General features: G+C 37.6%; 1 protein-coding gene across 1 annotated transcript in view; it reads right to left on the bottom strand.

Moving 5' to 3' along the window:
* The window catches only part of opcml (opioid binding protein/cell adhesion molecule-like), a 239,027-nt gene extending 226,121 nt beyond the window's left edge, over positions 1-12,906 (bottom strand). Inside the window, exon 1 of the mRNA XM_046861778.1 lies at positions 12,660-12,906. Coding sequence (XP_046717734.1) covers positions 12,660-12,720 — 61 coding nt within the window. The 5' untranslated portion in view covers positions 12,721-12,906. The remainder of the gene's footprint in view (positions 1-12,659) is intronic.
* Positions 12,907-20,462: the final 7,556 nt, after the last annotated feature.

Here is a 20,462-nt window from a genome sequence, read left to right as displayed (position 1 = left end):
GGAGACCCAAACCTGTTCCAGCATGACAATGCTCCTGTGCAAAAAGCCAACTCCATTAAGATATGGTTTAAATGGATTGGAGTGGAAGATCTTAAGTGGCCTGCTACAGAGCCCTGACCTCGACCATACTTGAGATCTTTTAAATAACCTGGAACTTACTGCACCCCAGGTCTCCTCATTGCACATCAGTACCTGACTTTCCACAAGCACACCCCAAAATCTAGATTGGAGTTTGTTTTAACAGTAAATGGGGACTAAATATGGAATCTAATATTATGGTTATGTGTCCTTAAACTTTGGTGCAAACAGTGTATCTAGTCTACAATACAATAAAAGTAAAGTTTCACAGCAACTCTGTAGTATTGCTGGCCTTTTATGTGAAACTCTACCAAGTTACTCAAATAGTAAAATGTGTGTGCTAAGCTTTGTGCTTTTATATATATAAATTAATGCTGCAAATCACAGTACCAATTAATAAGTTAATTAGATCCCTCCGAAACACTATCACTATTACCAGTACCATTACATATGGTTAATAAATACAAGCACATCTTAATGCAGTAACAACAGCTGAATATGTATTGCATTTTGTCAACTAAAAATCGGATACAAACCTGAAAGAGCATAAAATGGAATCATTTTCAGCTTGGTGTGTAATTTAGCTCTAACAGTTATTTTTACATTATTGGCCTCAACTATAGATGTGTGCAGGTGTTCTTTTTTTTTGGTTTTTGGTTGTACCTACCTACAATATTTGCTAACAAATTAAACTGGTTTTATTTCTCCAAAAATATAACCCAGCTTGAAGCTTATTTGAAACCACCATGACTCAGGATGCAGTAAATACATTTTGCCCACTTGCCGGCTCTGATTGCTCACTTGTGTGACTTTTTTGTTGCACCCTGTAGGATCCCAGTCATGAATTACACCTCTAGTCTTAACAAGATCTCCCATGAACTTTTCTAAGCTTGCTAAAAAAAATTCACCTCCTGTTTATATCTCCATTTAGAAGACAGTGCACATCTGTTCAATCAGAAGAACAGGTTTGCATTTGGATACATTTCTAATAATTAGTGAACATCATTATAAAGGACTAACCTTTTTTTATATTAAAATTTATATACCACTAAGTACTATTAATTATCTTGACTTTTTATTTGTATCTACTATTTATTATTACTATGTTAAATTATTAGTTTTTTTTGTGAGCAGTCATTTTTGACCCAGAAATTCAGCTTCACAGATGATCCTGCACCATTTGGAACAAACTGGCTATGCCCAAATAATTCAAAGGCTATGCTAATGACCCCATAATTCATGGAAAATTTCTGCCCGATGACGAGACCTTCGGCTCACTGGTCTACAGCCTTGGTACCAACTGACCCTGCTCAACAAAACATGCAGCTCTTCAAGGGCACAAACCATCATGACGGCATATGGACCTGGCATCTGCATCTCAGTCTTTCTGGCACCCCTCCTCCTCCCCTTTGGCCTTCAGCCTGGCCAGGGTGAATGAGCAAATGCTTATCTAACTGTAGTAAATATGGAGACAGTACATTGCTATTTGCTTTCATTTTTCTGTCACTTCTCAGAGCAGCGGAGCAGCATTTTTGCTGAGCTGACTGGTTTGCCGCAAACCCGGATCTGCTCCTTAAAACATACACGCACATGTCGAATTGAAAGAGGGAACGGGCGAGAGAACTGGCGATGAGTATGTCAGGGCACACTCAGCACCTCTGGCAAGGTCAAAATAATATGATTATTTTATTGGACAGGCTGGTGGCACAAAGTCATTGGGGAGTAAAGGCACATAAAGCATGCAAACATCCAAGGAGAATGTAAGCCCACATATTTCACTCTATTCTAGTTAAATCAACATGGCAGGAAAAGTTGATGCTGCATTAGATTTTTCACATAAAATCCACTCTTCCAGTTACAGATGATTTTTGTGCTGCTGTGCTTTTGAGAGTCAAAGTACTGATTCAACAGAAAATATGATTGGTATTTCATTTCTGATCATATACTGTACTATACTGATCAGCCACAACAGAAAAACCATTGACAGATGTGAAAAGCACTGACTCATTCGTTACAGTGGCACCTGCCAAGAGGTGGTATATTTTAGGCAGCAAGTAAACAGTCAGTTTTTGAAGTTAATGTATCAGATGCAGAAAAAACAAGATTAAAACTAGACTAGACGACTGGGTCAGAACATTTATAAAATGTGGGAGTGTTCCAGGTATGCATTGGTTAGTACTTACCAGTGACAGGGTCAAGGCTGCACAAGGCTTAATGATCCATGTGAGGAACAAAGGCTGGCCCATCTTGTCCAACATCACAGAACAGCTATTTTTAGCAGAAATTGCTGAATATACATAGATGGTCCCCGAGTTACGATGGTTCGACTTACGTTTTTTCGATCTTACGATGAAAAGAGCGGTACAACAAAATAGTAAAAATAGACAAAATTTCATGAAACAGGCACAGGCAGCAGCGTACGATGTTTGACACATTGGACGTGCAGCTGAGATGAGCGTATCTCTCCTCTATGAGATGCCCCACTCTCGCTAGCGGTCGAGGCAGTAAAGTTGTATTTTTTCTGGTTTCAATCGGTTTCAAACTGCAATTTTAGTGATAAAAGCATGTTTTTTACTAAAATGTTTTTCACTTTTCATACTTGGCACCAGTCTCCTGCTGGTAGTGAAAAAAAAAATGAGGAAAGCCATTAGTTTGGAGCAGAAAATGAAAATTATAAATCAAGCTGTCACAGTTATGACTATTACGATATTTCTGACTTACGATGGGGTCGTCGTAACGTATCTCCATCGTAAGTAGAAGACTACCTGTATGTATGTATGTATGTATGTATATATATATATATATATATATATATATATATATATATATATATATATATATATATATATATATCTCACAGGTATCACAGGACATTCCTCTGTCTCTGTAGTGTTGTGGTAAGTCATATTCTCGTAGCAGCAGTTGTGCTGAGGGAACACACTTGAGAAACAGGAGAAATCAATCATAATATCGGTTATGTCGCCGAACCCTAATATCTCGAGCACAAGGGGGGGCAAATTTGCCACTTAATGTCGGTTATGTCAGGAATCCCCCTGCCACGCCCCTTCGGCATGCATTCTCATTTCTTCTCCCGTGCGTGCCCCGTCCACACGGAGCTCGTGCCAGTCATGCTGATCACACACACCTGACTCTCATTCACTCACTCATCCCATCTCCTATTTAAGCCCCTCACCTCCACACACTCGCGGTCCGTTATTGTTTGTGCATGATCGTATGTGTTGGTTCATGTCGGTCTGTGTAATCGAGTATACGTATCCCGCAACGTACCCTTCTTCTCGGACTCCGCATTCTCTCAACGGCACCCCGGATTACCCCGATCCTGCTGTTTTCCATGTTCACGCTGTCTGCACCACGTTTATCCGTTGCTGCCCAGCGCTGCGGTTTCCATAGCGCGGACCCGTGGATTCTCTACACGAACTGTCTCTGCTTTCACAGAACTTCGTGGACCGCACTCCTGGAGCGCACCACTGGATATTACTGCTTCGCTACAAGTATTGGTGGATTATCTCCTGAGTATTCTCAATAAACTTTGTTTGCGTTTTCTTCGGCTTCCGCCTCCTTATCCGCATTACAGGTTATCTCGATCCGCATGACCAATCAATCAAATCGCGGCAACGCTGTCGTCTAAAAAACCTCCAAAAACACGTGCATGCACATTCTCATTTAATAACGCACATCATGTACATAAAGAAATTTCAAGCACGTTAATATATTGCCACCATATTAGTTTTCGTTTATCTCGATTATCGGTTATCTCTACGCTTTTTGCGTCCCCTAGGGCGGCGGCATAACCGGGTTTCACTGTATATCTATCTATCTATCTATCTATCTATCTATCTACAGATGTAAATATGTTAAAAACGATGCATCAAGATACAAATGCCAACTTATATACAGTATATATATATATATATATATATATATATATATATATATATATATATATATATGTATATAAAGAGAGAGAGAGAGAGAGAGAGAGAGAGAGAGAGAGAGAGAGAGAAAATTAGCCCCATAAATGTATTTTATTTTCTAAAAGCGAGATACATTTTCCCATAATTAATTAAAATGGAGGCTGTTCACCATAGTGTAAACTGTTCAAATCACTGAACAGAAACCTGCAATTGGGCTAACAGGTCTTTTAGCCATCAGTTTGATTAATGAATCAGTTAACGGGGGAATAAGAAAAGTTGGACAGTTTTAGATGCTGTGAAGAAATATTACACAATCTTTCAATTCCTAAAGAAATAACAAGTTCGATCCATTAAACCTTTTAATCCTGGCCTTAACATACCACTGAATCCAATATGTACTCTACAAAAAGCTGTTTATGTGTCTTATCATGCTAACTGCTGACTGCATTTGATGTGGCGTGCTTCACATTTACACACTTCCCAATGACTCAATTATGCAATGCTTTATCTGTACCAGACTCCTTATGTCAAGAAAAGCTGAGGGAGCAAAGCACTGATCTGGAAGCTTAAATCCATCAACCACACTAAATCACAGAGTACATTTACAGTTAATGGCACAGATGTGTGCATCAGATGGCAGTGTACAGTGCATCACCCCTAAAACCTGTAACAGCAATCAATAACATGAAATGATAAATACAAGGTATATGAGGAAGTGATGTATTGATTCATTCATTCATTAAAAAATAATCATCCTGTCGAAAATGCTCAAAGTATTGTACGATCTTAGACAGATTATACTTCAAACAAAGTAAATTATTACAGCAATTAATAAGATCACACTTGTTTAATAGTGCCACATGTTTACCACAGAATTACGTAATTTACGTAATTGTTTTCAATTAAGCCAACACATCCAAAAGGAAACCTTAACATTTTATTAGCAGAACATTTTCAGGCTTAAGCAAACATTTGACAGACAGATCTATTGATGGACTGTCCTGTTCTTTTAAAACTAAATAGAAATGTAGAAGGGCTGGAAATGTAGAATAGAAATGTAGAAGGGCTCTTCGAGGGAAATTTAATGCTACCATTTCCAACAACATCCTATAAAATTGCAGTTGTGGACAGTAATGAATTAAATGTAATTAGTTTCTCTACTTTAGTAGCATTTTTCGAGAATCTGCACTTTCAAACAGCTTCTCGTGAACTATTTTTCGCGAGTTACTCCTAGTTCGGTTCCAAATAGAAAGTCGTGAACTGTCGAGGTCGTGAGTGTCAAGGTCGCGAGTATCATGGTTCCACTGTTATTCCATTCGGGGAGATTTTTACTTTAACCTCACTACATTTCAATGTCAAATATTTGACTTTTTACTTAACTACATTTTGCGAAATCAGTCGTTCCTATTTAGCACAAACAAACAGTTCAGCTGCAGTTCAACAGCAAGCAGAACATTTTGAGAAAAATACTGTAAATGAAGGAAGAAACTCCTGACCTGAAAAGAAGGTTTTGGGGTTATGACAATTTTAATAGATATCAATCAGTGTTTGAATAAATAATTCTATTAATAGATTGTGCTAAAAGTAACATTAGAGTCTTTTCACATAAACTGAATGGATTAAGCAAGAATCTTGTGACAAAAATGATAATAGGTCATTATGACCATATTAAATCATAGTACTCTGGATATTTAAGGCAAATCCATTTGTACTTTTTCCCAAGTGAAAGTTTAAAGAGGGAATTTATACCTTTACTGGAGTCATATTTAACCAAGTGTGTGTGTTAGAAAATAAATATTTATTTATTTATTTATGGGTTTAACAAGACTGGTCTCAATTGGAATATTTTTTATAAAATGCACGCTATTAGTGAATCTGCATAAATGCTGCACTTTAATATTTTTATTATTAGTTGTGTCATGTGAATGAATGGGAACAAATACAATGGAAATAAAGACAAAATAAACAGAAACTATGAGCAAAGCCTGAAATTTGGAAAAAGATTATAAAACTGACCAAGAATAAAACCATGGAGAGACAAACAAGACACAAGATGTGCAGCAAACTGTGAGCGTATATTCAAATTAATTGCTAAACTACGCATCATGAATGTGTCTGAGGTGCACATTTGACATGGTTTCATAAGGTGCATTGGCTAATGGGAAATTTAGTTTGTGCATATATTTCTGACAGACCCTCCCCCTCTGATGCACGGCTCCCAAAGCGCAAAAGTTCCTTCTAGGAGTTGGAAGTTGGGCAGTGGGCAGAAGAGGGGTTGGTGCATCTCCTGGGCAGCCAGCAGCGCTATCTCCTGCTCTGTAGGCTGCCATTAAGCTCAAGAGGGAATGAAAACTATAAGGGGGAGCCACACTCTCCGGAAGGCCATGGGGGAACAACATTTGTGAAGCCAGATGAAGAGCAAGACTCTCTATGAGTCGAGAGGATGGATTGATGTTTTCAACAAGGCAAAAGAGGAGAGGGATGTCACAGCAAAACAAGGAGGTAGAGTGTCCTAAGTAAAGCAAAATGGCACAGCATCGTTCATAGCTGAGCAAGATGTTGGACTGATGTCCTCAGGCGAGCATGAGACATTGAAAGGTGTAAGGTGAAGCCAGGAAGTATAGTGACATCTAAAACATAGATAGCATTCAAAGAGTTGATCATAACAAGGTGCCCTCAGCTTTGTTAGGAGAAATAGTGACATCCTCAGCAGGAAAGAAATGCTGAGCCACATCCTCAGAGCAGGGGGGCATGGTGGCATCCTCAGCAAGACAGAAAAGGCTAAGCAACATTCTCTTTGGAGCAGGGTGGCATGGTGAAATCCTAAACAGGATAGAAATGCTAAGCAGTGTTCTCAGAGCAATTTGGCATGGTGACGTCCGTAGAAGGACAGGGAAGCTGAGTGACGTTCTTAGAGATGGGCAGCAGGGCAACATCCTCAGCAGGATTAGAAATGCACAAAGCAGAGGGACAGCATGATTTGCAAAGTAAGTGGATTCATATGCCAGCCAGGATCTGAGCCCCTTTCCCATATACCTCCTTGAGGTGCTGCTCGATGTCCTGCCATGACAGGAGCCGGTTCAAGAGTCCATCAAGCCTGTTAAGCTGCTTTTGGCTCTCACTGAGCTGCTACTCTTGCTCATGTATGGAGTCTAAACAGATTTTTCACTGCATCCATGTTATCTGTCATGTAATTAAGAGTGAAGTGGACAAACAAACAAAACAAACAAAACACAAAATACACAAAGTTGCAAAAAACAAAACCTAAATTGTGGAACAAGGGTACAAATCTAAGCAGAACTGAGCAGAAACCATGAAGAGGCTAACAAGAGATAATATTAAACATATTAGTTATTCCCAGAACACAAATTAAGTTCAATTGTTTATTAATTAAGAGCACTCAAAAAAAAAAAACTATTAAAAAACGACATTCTGCAAATGCACAAGATACAATTGGCATTTTTTTGCTACAGTGTATATCTCTCATTTGGTTCAAGCCCCAGCTTTTGCGTCTTTTCTTGGTTAATTTCCTGACACTCCAGATTAACCCAGACATGAATAAGTGATCAGCCGTCCCCTCACCTCCTCTGCTGCATTCTCAGCAGCTGCTCTTGTCTACACACATCAGCAAATTTCACATTCCTCCGTCCACTCGAAACTGTACCTTTCCGTTGCCACTAGGGTGGCACCCTTGTCTTATGTCTTTTGTAAGCTATATAATCTTCCATAATTACTTTTTAGAGTAAAGCTTTAAAAGGTACTCACTATGCACACTAATGGTGAATGAAGGATACCACAATATCACAAGAAAGGTTGGGTGCAGATTAGAATGCTTTTCTTGAGAATGTATATAAAAAGTGCCCAAAGTTTTTTCAAAGGCTACAACCCAGACCTTGAAGAGTAAATACAGAGATCAGTAGTTTCTCAACAAAAAGATTTACATTACCAGCGGCAATTTTAGTAGTAGTAGCAATCGTAATATTGGTAGCAGTAATGACAGTTGTAGTAGTAATAGTAAAAGAAGTAGAAATTGTAACAGTATTAGCAAAAGGTTTACTAGTAATAGAAGTCTAAAGTCTGTCCTGCACTGTATTGTATTGTCTGTTTGCACTGTATTTTGTCTTTAACTGTTTGCACTACTGTAGGTTGCTCAATGCACTTTATGTGGATAGGACAACTTATTTGAATCCTTAGCTCTGTGTTCTGTTATGTAGCTCGATACTGTTTTCTGTAGCACCAGGGTTCTGGCTTTGTAGAATTTAAGAGGTATATTTCTATTAAGTTTTTAATCTTGCGTACCAGTGTAGATTTATTTATTGCTAGAGATTTAAGGCACTTTTGTACGTCGCTCTGGATAAGGGCGTCTCCTAAATGCCACAAATGTAAATTGGGAAATGTTGTCTCATTTTACTGTGTACTGCAAAAGCTATAAAATATAAAGTTAAAATGACAATAAAAGCTTCTTTACTTCACTTGAACTCTAGCACTTCTACTGCTAGAGTTCAAGTCAAGTAGTAGTAGTAGTAGTGGTAGTACGTGTGGCAACTCTAATAATACTAATAACAACTAATAAATAGTAGTAACATATAGAGCAAGTGTAGTAGCAGCTGTAGAAGTAGCAGCAATAGTCTTAAAAATTAGTAAAAGTACTTGTAGGAGCCATATTAACAGTATTTCTAGCAGAAGTATTCATTACATAATAACAGTAATAGTAGAGTAGCAGTAATAGTAGCAATATTAAAAGAGGTAACAGTTGTAATAGTAGAGTCAGCTGTAACACAAGCAGAATTAGCAACAGTCATAGTAATAGTAGTGCTATTAACAGTAGAGGTACTTGTAATAGTCCTATAATAATCGATTAGCAGTAATAGCAGCACTAGTTTTAGCATCAGTAATAACAGTAGTAGCAGCAGGAGCGACAGTCACAGAAGTAGTAGTTGTAGTGGTAATAGTAGAAGCAATAGTTGTATCAGCAGTATTAGTTATCATAGAAGTAATAATAGAGTAGAAGTAATAGTTGTAGCAGCAGTAATAACGTTAGTAGGAGCAGCAGTGACAGTCACAGAAATAGTAGTTGTAGTGGTAATAGTAAAAGTAATAGTAGGTGCACCACTAGTACTAGCAAATAGCAGTAGTAGTTAGTAGTAGTCTGTAGTAGTAGCCATAGTACTAGCAGCAGTAATAGCTATTGTAGAAATAGTAGAAGTAACAGTAGCACTACTTGTAGTAGCAGCAGTATTAGTTATAATTGCAGTAATAGAAGAACAGCAGTAATAGTAGCACTAGTAAAAGTAGCGGTACTTATTGTAATACTATTAGCAGCAGTAATAATATCAGCAGCAGCCAATAGTAGATGTAATACAGTATTAGCAGCAAAAGTAGTGGCAGTAAATGCAATGGTAGTAGCAGAAGTGAAAGTAATAGTTAGTAGTCAACAGCAGCAGTAATAGTACTTGTAAAAGTAATAGTAGGACTAGTAGTAGTAATAGTAGTACCAGTAGAAGCAACAGTATTCGGTATAATAGCCAGAGATAACAAAAGTACACACATCCTTTCCTCAAGTAGAAGTATAAATACTTGTTCAACAAGACTAAACGTTTTAAAGTTGAAGTATTGACTACACTATTTCACACAAGTTAAGAAGTATGGGCTCTGACAAGTACTTATAGATGCTGTACATTTGGTCACACTGGAACCTGGACCTTACATCATATTAGTACATTAATACAAAATAGTTTCAAATGTTGTTACCTAATAAACATTCCCAGGCTTAACAACCACCATAAGAACACAAGCAGAGAAAAGATGATGGTGATCAGGAATGTCCAAATCCCTCGGTCTCAAAAACATAAGCCATACTACTTGTTGCCTTCCGCCTTGCTTGTTGTTAGCTTCATTGGCTAGCCTAGGTGTGAGCCAGGAAATGATACACCAGTGGCAGGTTGAAAACCCTATGCAATGACAAGAAATAGATTGATGGCCTGAAAACGGCCCGCATTGAGAAGAAAAAAATATTGATCATGTCACCAAAGATAATAAAACTAAAGAAGCCAGCCTGTTCTGGAAATGTAAGAAGCAGACAGTACAGACATTTGTGTAAAAAATGTAATGAGTGAAAGTTCTCTGAAAAATAAATAGTGAAGTACATATACAGTATCAAAAAAATCTACTTAAGTACAGTAATGATGTACAAATGAAAAATAATAGTTGTAGTAGAACAAATAAACACAGTAGTAGCAGTAAAAGTAACAGATAGTAGTCGTCAGTAGTCGTAGCCATAGTAATAGCAATATTAGTAACTGTGGAAGTAATAGTACTAACAGTAGAAACAGCAGTATTAGTTATAAAAACTGTGATAAAAGAGTAGCAGTATTAGTAGCACTAATAATAGCAGCAGTATTAGTTGTAATAGTAGTAGTTGTAGTAAAGGTAGAATAATAGTAGCAGGAATAATTGTAGTAGTAATAGCAATCCTAGTAGCAGTACTAAAAGAAATAGTTAGTAGTTGCAATACTAGTAGTAAGAGTATTAGTTTTAGGTGCAGTAATAGTAAAGTAACTGCAATAGTAGCATTAATAATAGCAGCAGTATTAATTGTAATAGTAGTGGCAGTATTAATAATAGCAGCAGAAGCAGTGAAAGTAATAGTATTAGTTGTAGTAGTAATAGTAGAAGTAAAAGTAGTTATAATATTAGTAGAACAGTAGCAGTATTAGTTTTAAAAATAGTAATAGTGTTACAAAAATAGTAGGCCTAGTAATAGTAGCATTATTAGTTAGCAGTTGTAGCATCAGCTGTTGTAGTAATAGAAGTAGTACAATGGTACTTGTAGTAACAATAACAGTATTAATAGTAGTAGAATCAGCAGTAATCATTATAATTAGCTGTAATAGTAGCAGCAACAGTGACAGTAATAGTCATAGTTGGAGTAGTAACAGTAGATGTAATAGTAGTAGCAGTAATAGTAAAAGATAGTAATTAGTAGTAGCCTAGTAATTGCATGAATATTAGTAATTGTTAAAGAAATAATAGTGACAGTAGAAACAGCAGTAATAGTTATAATAAAAGAAATAAAAGAGTAGCAGTAATAGTAGCACTAGTTATAGCAGCAGGACTAGTCGTAATAGTAGTAGCAGCAGTAATAATAATAATAATAGCAGCATAGGCAGTAATAGTAGTAGTTGTAGTAGTGATAGTTGCAGGAATAGTTGAAGGAATAGTAGTTGTAGTAGTAATAGTAGAAGTAATAGTTGCAGTAATAGTAGAAGTAGTTGTAGTAGTAATAGTAGAGGTAATAGTAGTTGTAGTAGTAAAAGTTGCAGGAATAGTAGTTGTAGTAGTAATAGTAGAAGTTATAGTTGCACTATTAGTAGAAGTAGTTGTAGTAGTAATAGTAGAAGTAATAGTAGTTGTAGTAGTAATAGTAGAAGTAATAGTTGAAGGAATAGTAGTTGTAGTAATTGCAATTTTAGTAGCAGCAGTGATAGTAATAGTTAGTGATTGCAATAGTAGTAACAGTAGCAGTATAAGTTTTCATAGCAGTAATAGTAGAGTAACAGCAATAATAATAATAGTAGTATTACTAATGGTAATATAGCATTTAGAGCCGCAGCAGCAGTGTAATAGTAGAATTTGTAGTAGTAATAGCAGCAGTAATAGTAGTGACAGTAACAGCAATAGTATCAGCAGCATTAAAAGAAAAAGTGGTCATCAGTTCTAAATGTTGCCAGAGCAATATTAGCAGTAAAAGTACTCGTAGAAGTAATAGCATCATTAGTAGTACAGTAGTAATAGTAGTAGCAGCAAAAGGAGAAGCAGAAGTATTAGTTAAATGCAGCAATAGTAGCAGCAGTAGTAATAGTAATAGATAGTAGTTGTCAGTAGCAGTAGTAGCCATTGTAATAGTAACAGTAATAGTTATTGTAGAGGTAATAGTAGTAATAGCAGAAGGACTAGTAATAGTAATAACAGCAGTAAAAATAACAGTAGTTGCAGCAGTGACTGTGATTCTGGTAGTTGTTGTAGTATTAATAATAGAAATTATACTAGCAATAGTAGTAGTAGTTACAGTAGTAGCAGTATTACTTATTATAGCAGTCTGCACTAGTAATAAGTAGCACTAGTAATAGTAGCAGTACTTGATGTACAGTGATAGTAGTAGCAGCAGCAGTGATAGTAATAGTAGTAATTGTAGTGGTTAAAATGATGGTAATTGTAAAAGTAATAGTAGCAATAGTAGTTATATGAGTAGCAGTAACAGCAAATGTAGTTATAATAGCAGTAATAGCTAGTAGTAATAGTAAAAGTAGTAATAGCAGCAGTGATAGTAATGGTAAAAGAAATAGTACTAGCAGTATCAGTACTTGTAGTAGTAGCAGCAGTATTAGTAATAATAGCAGTAATAGTAGTAATAGTAATAGTAGCAGCAGTAATAATTATTGTATTATTATTAAAAGTTGTAACAGTAGCAGTACTTGTACTAGTAGAAGTATTAGTAAAAGTAGTAGTTATCTTAGTGTCTCTGTATCTTTGCATTGCTCTTTTAGAAGTTGCAGTTCAGCAGTCAGTAAGATGAGCATCATGCAGCTGTTACATGAACTCTATAAAGAGGACGCAGTCACACGCGTTCACAGCGTTGCCCGTTACCTGGATACACGACGAGCGCGAGCAGCCACGCCGCAAGCACGCAGCCCACCGGGGTGAACATTCTCTAAACTGTCCCTGACGGTGATGCTTCTGATCTTCTTGCTTTTCTTCTTGCCCTCAGAAGCTCCGTTTGCTCCCGACGCTCTTACAGTGCGATCACTACACAACTGGCGCGTGTTTGTGAGGAGCGCATTGGGGAAAGAGTGGAGCCCGATTTGAAATCCAGCGCAACTTGCGGCAGCGCGGTGACTGAGTGCCCATTGATTATTTCCACGGGAGAGGAGCGAGCCCAAGCCCCGCCCTCTGTTAGTTCTCATTGGCTGAAATGGCTGTCATTTACAGGTACCATGCCAAGAGATGAATCTATAGCAGCCAGGGCAATAAAAGAACTGACCACAAGCTCAATAAAGCATGCTGTTTGTATGTACACACACACACACACACACACACACACACACACACACACTACATTACTGGGACATATTTCTTGTGTGTGTGTGTGTGTGTGTGTGTGTGTGTGTGTGTGTGTGTGTGTGTGTGTGTGTTTGTATGTACACACACACACACACACAAACACACACACACACACACACACACACACACAAACACACACACACAAGAAATATGTGTGTGTGTGTATATACCTCCACACACAACACCTGAATGGAACTGGGCTTGTGTGTGGAGGTTTGCACACACACACACACACACACACACACACACACACACACACACACACAGGAAATGAAATATGTCCCCGTAATGTAGTGTGTGTGTGTGTGTGTGTGTGTGTGTGTGTGTGTGTGTGTGCAAACCTCCACACACAAGCCTAGGTCCATTCAGGTGTTGGTAAATAGACTGGATGCTTGCCAGGACATTGCTGTCACATTGTTGTGACGGGCATCATTGTGAGCCACAAAGCTGCAAGGTGACCTTGTGACTCAGAATATGACGCAGAATTTCTCAAGCACGTCTTTCAGGCTAAGGAAACGTGAACATTCGTCGTTTTCCCCCAGTACATGTCTCGTTTACTATATGTTGAGGAATGTGGTTATTATTATTGATTAATTCGTTTGTTTCTCAATTTTAAGAGGACCTTACACCTGTTTCTCTAACACACATTCCCATGGTGTTTGTGAAAAGACTCTAGGATAGATATGATGTGAGTTCGAAGTATACGTGACATCCTGTCTGGGCTAACACATCTCTAGTTTTCAGTGTCTTTATTACCAAAGAAGGAGTAAGTTTAACTAAGGTTTTGTTCGATGTATAAATAATAATAATATAAATAAAATATTGTATCCTGCATTAAACTGAAAAAACATTTTATGCCACATGGTGTTGTTGTGTGTTTTTTTCCCCTGATAACAGCCTGACACCATGGGTGTTGTAGCTCGCATCAGAGACCCCTGGAAGAAGTAAATTTAGTTTGGGCATGATGAAATCTAAATGTATTCATCTAATTATTTATTTGTGTGCTTGTTTGTTTGTTTGCTTAAACTGCTAGGAATACTTACCTTAACTAAAACAATCAAGAATTTGAGGACAAAAAAGCTATGAACTAGGAAACATGATAACATTGAATGTAAATGTTGTAGACAAGTATTTTACACTGGTATTTTTAAGGCTTATGCTTACAGGCCAGGTGCAATACTTATAATCGATCATGATATTGATATTGTATATCACACTTGTTTGAGACATCCGTGGTAATAAAGAAAGTACAAAAATAAAAGAAAGTATAAATTCAACACAGGTGTGGCATTATTTTTTTTTGCTGGTGGTCTGTTGACTAACCCCAGTAATGTAATTATAAATTATTGCACAAGAACATGTTATGATACCTTTGTGAAAAGGTTCTTTAAGCTTCTATTAATGGTTAAAAAAAATGGAAGAAAAAAATAGTGTTTAGCTTTATGTAGTGGTTTAACTTTTTTTGAAAGAGCCCTCTGTTATAGGAATTGTTGTTATAGGAAATGTTTTGAACCTTTTTCTGGGGAACAAAAGAGTTCTTAACATAAAACCATTTTATCCCAACATGTAATATGAAAATAATATGATACTGAAAATGTCAGAAGACATTTGATTTCACACACGAAACTATTTGTGTGTTAGGAAAATTGTTATCTTAGGAACTTATGAAGAGAATTACTTTATTTGTGAAGATTTTGTTGATACATAGGAAACATGATGAAGCTATATTAACCAAAAAGGAGGATGCTTACTGCTTGATGATTGAGTCTGTAAATTGTTCATGAAGAAGGAGTCATGCCTCAGTACTGAAGACATCAGTAAAAAAATAAAAAATTAATTTAAACATATATTCATTTTGTTAAATTAGATGATTTGTAGGAGTCTGGACTTTTCAACATTCAGGTTACCAGCTAATGTCCAAATCCTCACTTAACAGGTGACTTTTTGAACAACCTTGGACTTGATTTATTCCATTTTTAACATGCTCCTCTTTTTCTTTTTTCTTTTTTTTGCCAGGTAGGAAATAGATACTTTCCTGAAAAAATTGTCTGTTCTCTCAGGGGTAATTCTTGAGTCAGGGATTGTTTAAATTGCTGGATTACTCAGTGCTAAGGGCCTTTAATGGCCAGCAATATAATTTCATTCCAAAAAAGGAGAACTTAAATATGCTTTGCAGCTAAATAGAACTTTGGGATTAGAAATAAATGATTCTATGAAATTTGAGTTTCCACCAGAGATCCTAACCCACAATAATACATCTATGTCTTGTGGTGTAAACCCCATGCATTGTGGATTTTCTGCTCTTTCTATAACACCTTATTTGGTTCATCTGGAAATTTATTTTCAGACCACTACAGAAACTGCAAATGTGTGGTTTAGATTAGGTGCCATGGACTACTATATGCAGCTAAAAATTTTTTGATCTACGCTATATATACAAAAAGTATGTGTTTTTTTCCCAAACTATTCCATAAACTTACAGGTGGAAGTTAAATGTCTTTGGATGTGGTAGCATAAAATATACTTTTAACTTGATATAGGAAAACCCAAACCTGTTCCAGCATGAAAATGCCCCTTTCCACACAGCAAGCTTCATGAAGATCTGGTTTACACGAGTAGGAGTGAAAGATCTTAAGTGGACTGCAGTAGAGCTCTTAAACACCTTTGGTATGAATTGGAATGCTGGTTGCACCCTAGGCCTCCTTACACTTCACCTTATCAGTACCTGCCTTTACTAATGCCCTGTGACTGAATGAGCACAAATCTTCACAAGCACCTTCCATAATCTAGTGAAACATCTTCCCAGAAGAGTGGAGGTTATTATAACAGCAAGTAGGGGCTAAAAGTCAAAAAGTCAATCTATCTATCATCTATCCATCCATCTATCTATCCATCTACCATCTATCAAGTTGTGGGTTCAGCAAAAACGTAAATGAGTCTTCAAAGTTCAAAGAAATGGGCTTAGGAAACTGGTAATGTCATAATCAGTACTTTTGGGACACAGCATCTGTAGTCTAGCTCAGAAACATGATTGATATTCATGAAACTAATATACGGCAAGGACATATTCTTAGGACTTTAGAGAAGCTGCTGCATGATTAATACTAATGTACAAAACTGCTCAATAGGATTGGAATATTGATGGCACATAATTAGGCCTGTGATTAATTTATCTTTGCCATATCATAATGAAATCGTGGGCTGACTTGCCTTTCAAAGAACTGGAAGCTCCAAGAAATTAAGCTGTAAGCTGAGGGAAATGCTTACTCTTTAGGACGAGCTTTGGTTTTTAAATCATTTGCCATCTATTCTCCAAATGATCTATTCAAAACAATTACACAGACACTGCAGCTTTTACTGTCTTGGAGTAAACTGTATCAAACCATTAAATAATCCATAGAGTATTTGATTTGTGAATTAGTCATTAATTGATCACTTAGTCATAATCAGTTGCTTTTAGTAACAAGCAATGTTGAAGCTATTAGAAGAATTTCAGAACTTAAAATGATTGTACTGGGACAGCAATCTAATCCGCTGTGTGCTCCTGTCGCAAACAAAATTTTCATGAGCAATGGTGCACTTGTTTTTTTGGTTTTTTGTGTGTGTGTTCTTTTTTCTTTTCACACACTCTAGCAGCACTGCAATGACCCTGGGACAAATTACACCTGTGAAATCAGGGACAAATAGGGCTTGGGACTGCAAGGCTGCAGCTGTTCTCATTGGTGGTGCAATGAGTTGCTGCAATAGTCTTTGTGATCAAATTATTGTTCCTATTTTTCAAAAGATTTTTGTCCTGAAAAATATAAAAAACATACACAAGGACTGAAAATCATGAAATGCTTAGAAAGGCAAATGATTCACTAGTATATGTGAAGTAGTAAATTCATACAAGGCACCACTATACAAGGCACCACTTCGTTTGGACCTTGTGGGCTTACCACATCATATGTGAAGTATAGTATATGTGAAGTAGTAAATTCATACAAGGCACCACTATACAAGGCACCACTTCGTTTGGACCTTGTGGGCTTACCACATCATAAACCTGTCATGGCGGAAGACATATGTGTAACATCATGATAGATGCCATGATTCTAAATAAATGTGTGTTTTACTTTAGCATGTTTAACTATAGTTTTAAGGTTGATGTACACTGTCTACATGACTAGCAAAATAGGTCTTATGGCTTATTTCCATGACATTCTTCACATGGCCATCCAGGGTCAATCGCTTCTGACCTTGGACCTTGGGTTTAGTGTTGGTAGGCTGACCAAGGTGAACTAGTACTAAAGATAATTGATTGTTTGTAGGTTCGAGGTGGTATCAAAAAGATTTAAGACTAGCTCTGTTTACATGAAAGTACTTTATTTGTCTATGTTTACACACTGTCACTTCTGTGATTTGTGGTGAGAGCAGGTTGAGAAGAGTCTGGAGAGGTGGAGGTACACGCTGGAGAGAAGGGGAATGAAAGTCAGTAGGAGTAAGACAGAGTGCATGTGTGTGAATGAGAGAGAGGGCAGTGGAGTGGTGCGGTTGCAGCGAGAAGAGGTGGAGAAGGTGGAGGAGTTTAGGTACCTGGGGTCAACAGTGCAAAGTAATGGAGAGTGTGTTAGAGAAGTGAAAAAAATAGTGCAGGCAGGGTGGAGTGGCTGGAGAAGAGTGATAGCAGGAGTGATTTGTGATAGAAAAGTATCTGCAAGAGTGAAAGGGAAAGTTTATAGGAAGGAGGTGAGACCTGCGATGTTGTATGGTTTAGAGACAGTGGCATTGAGTAAAAGACAGGAGGTGGAGCTGGAGGTAGCAGAGTTAATGATGTTAAAATTTTCATTAGGAGTGACGAGGATGGACAGAGGATGGTTAGAATAGAGTTTATTAGATTTACATGCATGTAGGACGTTTTGGAGACAGGGTGAGGGAGATGGTTTGGACATGTGCAGAGGAGGGACACGGGGTATATCATGGGGAAGAATGCTGAGGTTAGAGCAGCCAGGAAGAAGCAAAAGAGAAAGTGTGGTAAGGGAAGACATGCAGGTAGTTTGTTCGTAATGTAGAGGACAGGGGGGTATGGAGACGGATCATTCACTTTGGCAACCCCTAATGGGTGAACTCGAAAGAAGAAGAAGAAGACGACACCTTCAAAATAGTTCCCTTGCTCGGGAAAACAGCGCTCCTAGTGTTCCTGCCACTTCTAGAATGTGTCCTGTAAGTTTTTTCGAAGTGTATCAAACACCTTCTGCTATTCGTGCTGGATCTTCGCAATTGTGTCAAAACAGAAAAATTTATGCTAGATCTTTATCTTTGGGAAGATCGCAAAGTCTGCAGGAGCCAAATCTGGCAAGTAACATGGGTGTGGAAGTGAGATCATGTTGTTTCTGGTGAGAAACTCACGTTTGAGGAGAGCTAGTGGCAGAGTACGCACGTGGTCAGAATAGCACAGTTGCACAACTCCCGATGTTTATGGAATAAACTTATAATGGTCAGTGCACCCTGTGACTGTGCATGCAGCCTTGTGTTACTGTTTTGTGGTGTGTTAAAACTAGTGTCAAAACAACTCATATATTATCCATGGTTTGAGGAACTGGAACAAAAATGCAGGATGTTACACAACCACAAGCACTTAATTGGTAAGGCTGGTGCAAGTTTGCAACGCTGGGTGTCGTTTTTGTGTGAACACTATTGGGTGTTGGGCAAGTTCTTCTGGGTTTAGTTATTAGTTCTGTGCACTAGCAGTAATCCAAATGGCACCAAACTAACCTGATTTGGCTTTATTAAGAAAAAAATGAAGGACAGCAAGGAGAAAGAGTGAGAAAGAGGGAGAAAGAGACAAAGAGAGAGGTAGTGAGCCACTGAATGTCTGAACTATTCTAAAGAGACATGCCACCTTCAAGTGTGCTCTGACAAAACCCCATTCACATCACTGCATTGCGCTACAGATTCTTCAGTAGCTTAAAGTGCATACAAGGTCGTTGAATATGAATTACAAACACAAACATAGATTGAAGGGTTCTATAGACTTGTTCAGTCAAAAGTTAGATTCTACAGGAACATTTGAAAACGTGTTCGCAACACACGTACACAATATGAGAGAGGTACAGAGAGAGAGAGAGAGAGAGAGAGAGAGAGAGAGAGAGAGAGAGAGAGAATTAAACAAGAGTTGCTGCAGTGGGTAATTTTAGGGTTCGATCAGGAACATTTCTACAGGGTTGCATGGAATAAAACATTTTTTTATGCCTTTACGTGAGCAAATTCAAAACCAATCCCCTCTTATTCCCCTGCTATTCCTCATAGAAGACACAAGGGCAACGTATGATAAAGTTATTTGAAAACTTAAACTTAGAAGAACAGAGCAAAGTCAAAATCAGATCACAAAATGAACAGAAAATGCGTCTTTAACAATCTTTCCCAAGAATCACCCCACTTGTTAGGGGAGCTAGATTACAACTGTCTAGACATTACTGAAAGTGGCCTAAATTAATTTGGACAGAGTGAGAGAGAAAGAAGAGAGAGAAGCAGATGGAGCATGTAATTATGAAGGCAATGACTTGGCAGAATAAGGAGGCATGTTAAAGGAATTATTGTTTTCCCGGGGATAATAAATCTTATTTTTTTTGCTTTCAAAACTTCCCTCCTATAATGTAATGTGATTTGTTGTTTTCACAGCTAATTTTGTCTTTCCCTTTGAGAAACTGACTAAAGCAGGTTAGTGTAGCTTTTTTTTCCCAGCGTCTTCAAATAATTTTACTGTTTTTATTTTGTGGTTCGAAGTTTTTTTTTGTTTGTTTTTTTATTTTGTGGTTCAAAGTGGATTATATGTGAGAGCATATTGTGATCTTCTATGAAAAAATGGTACCATTACGTACTATATGAATAGAAGGATGGAAGCTGCAAAACATGGACGGAAAAATTGCAAGAATCTTTTTAGAGAGAAATGACAAAGATCAAAACAGATTGTTGCTGGGATCCTCTTCCATTCCTCTAAAATGACATCACGGAGCTGCTGGATGTTAGACACATGGTGCTTCTCCACCTTCTGCATGAGGATGCCCCACAGGTACTCAAAAGGGTTTAGGTCTGGAAAAAACTTGGCTATTCCATTACCTTCATCCTCAGCTTCCTCATCAAGGCAGTTTTTATCATGGGTGGTGTATTTGGGTCATTATTATGTTGGAAAACTGCCGTTTGGCAGAGTTTCTGAAGGGAGGGCATCATGTTCTGCTTCAGCATGTCACAGTACCGGTTAGAATCTATATTTCCCTCATTGATCTGCAGCTTCCCAATACCAGCAGCATTTACATTGACATTTACATTTGTTCCCTTGTCCAGAGCGAC

The sequence above is a fragment of the Silurus meridionalis genome, chromosome 11, assembly GCF_014805685.1.
Source record: "Silurus meridionalis isolate SWU-2019-XX chromosome 11, ASM1480568v1, whole genome shotgun sequence".
In the NCBI taxonomy this organism is placed as follows: domain Eukaryota; kingdom Metazoa; phylum Chordata; class Actinopteri; order Siluriformes; family Siluridae; genus Silurus; species Silurus meridionalis.
Note: the sequence above shows the minus strand (reverse complement) of the source record. Positions and strands in the feature narration are given on the sequence as shown.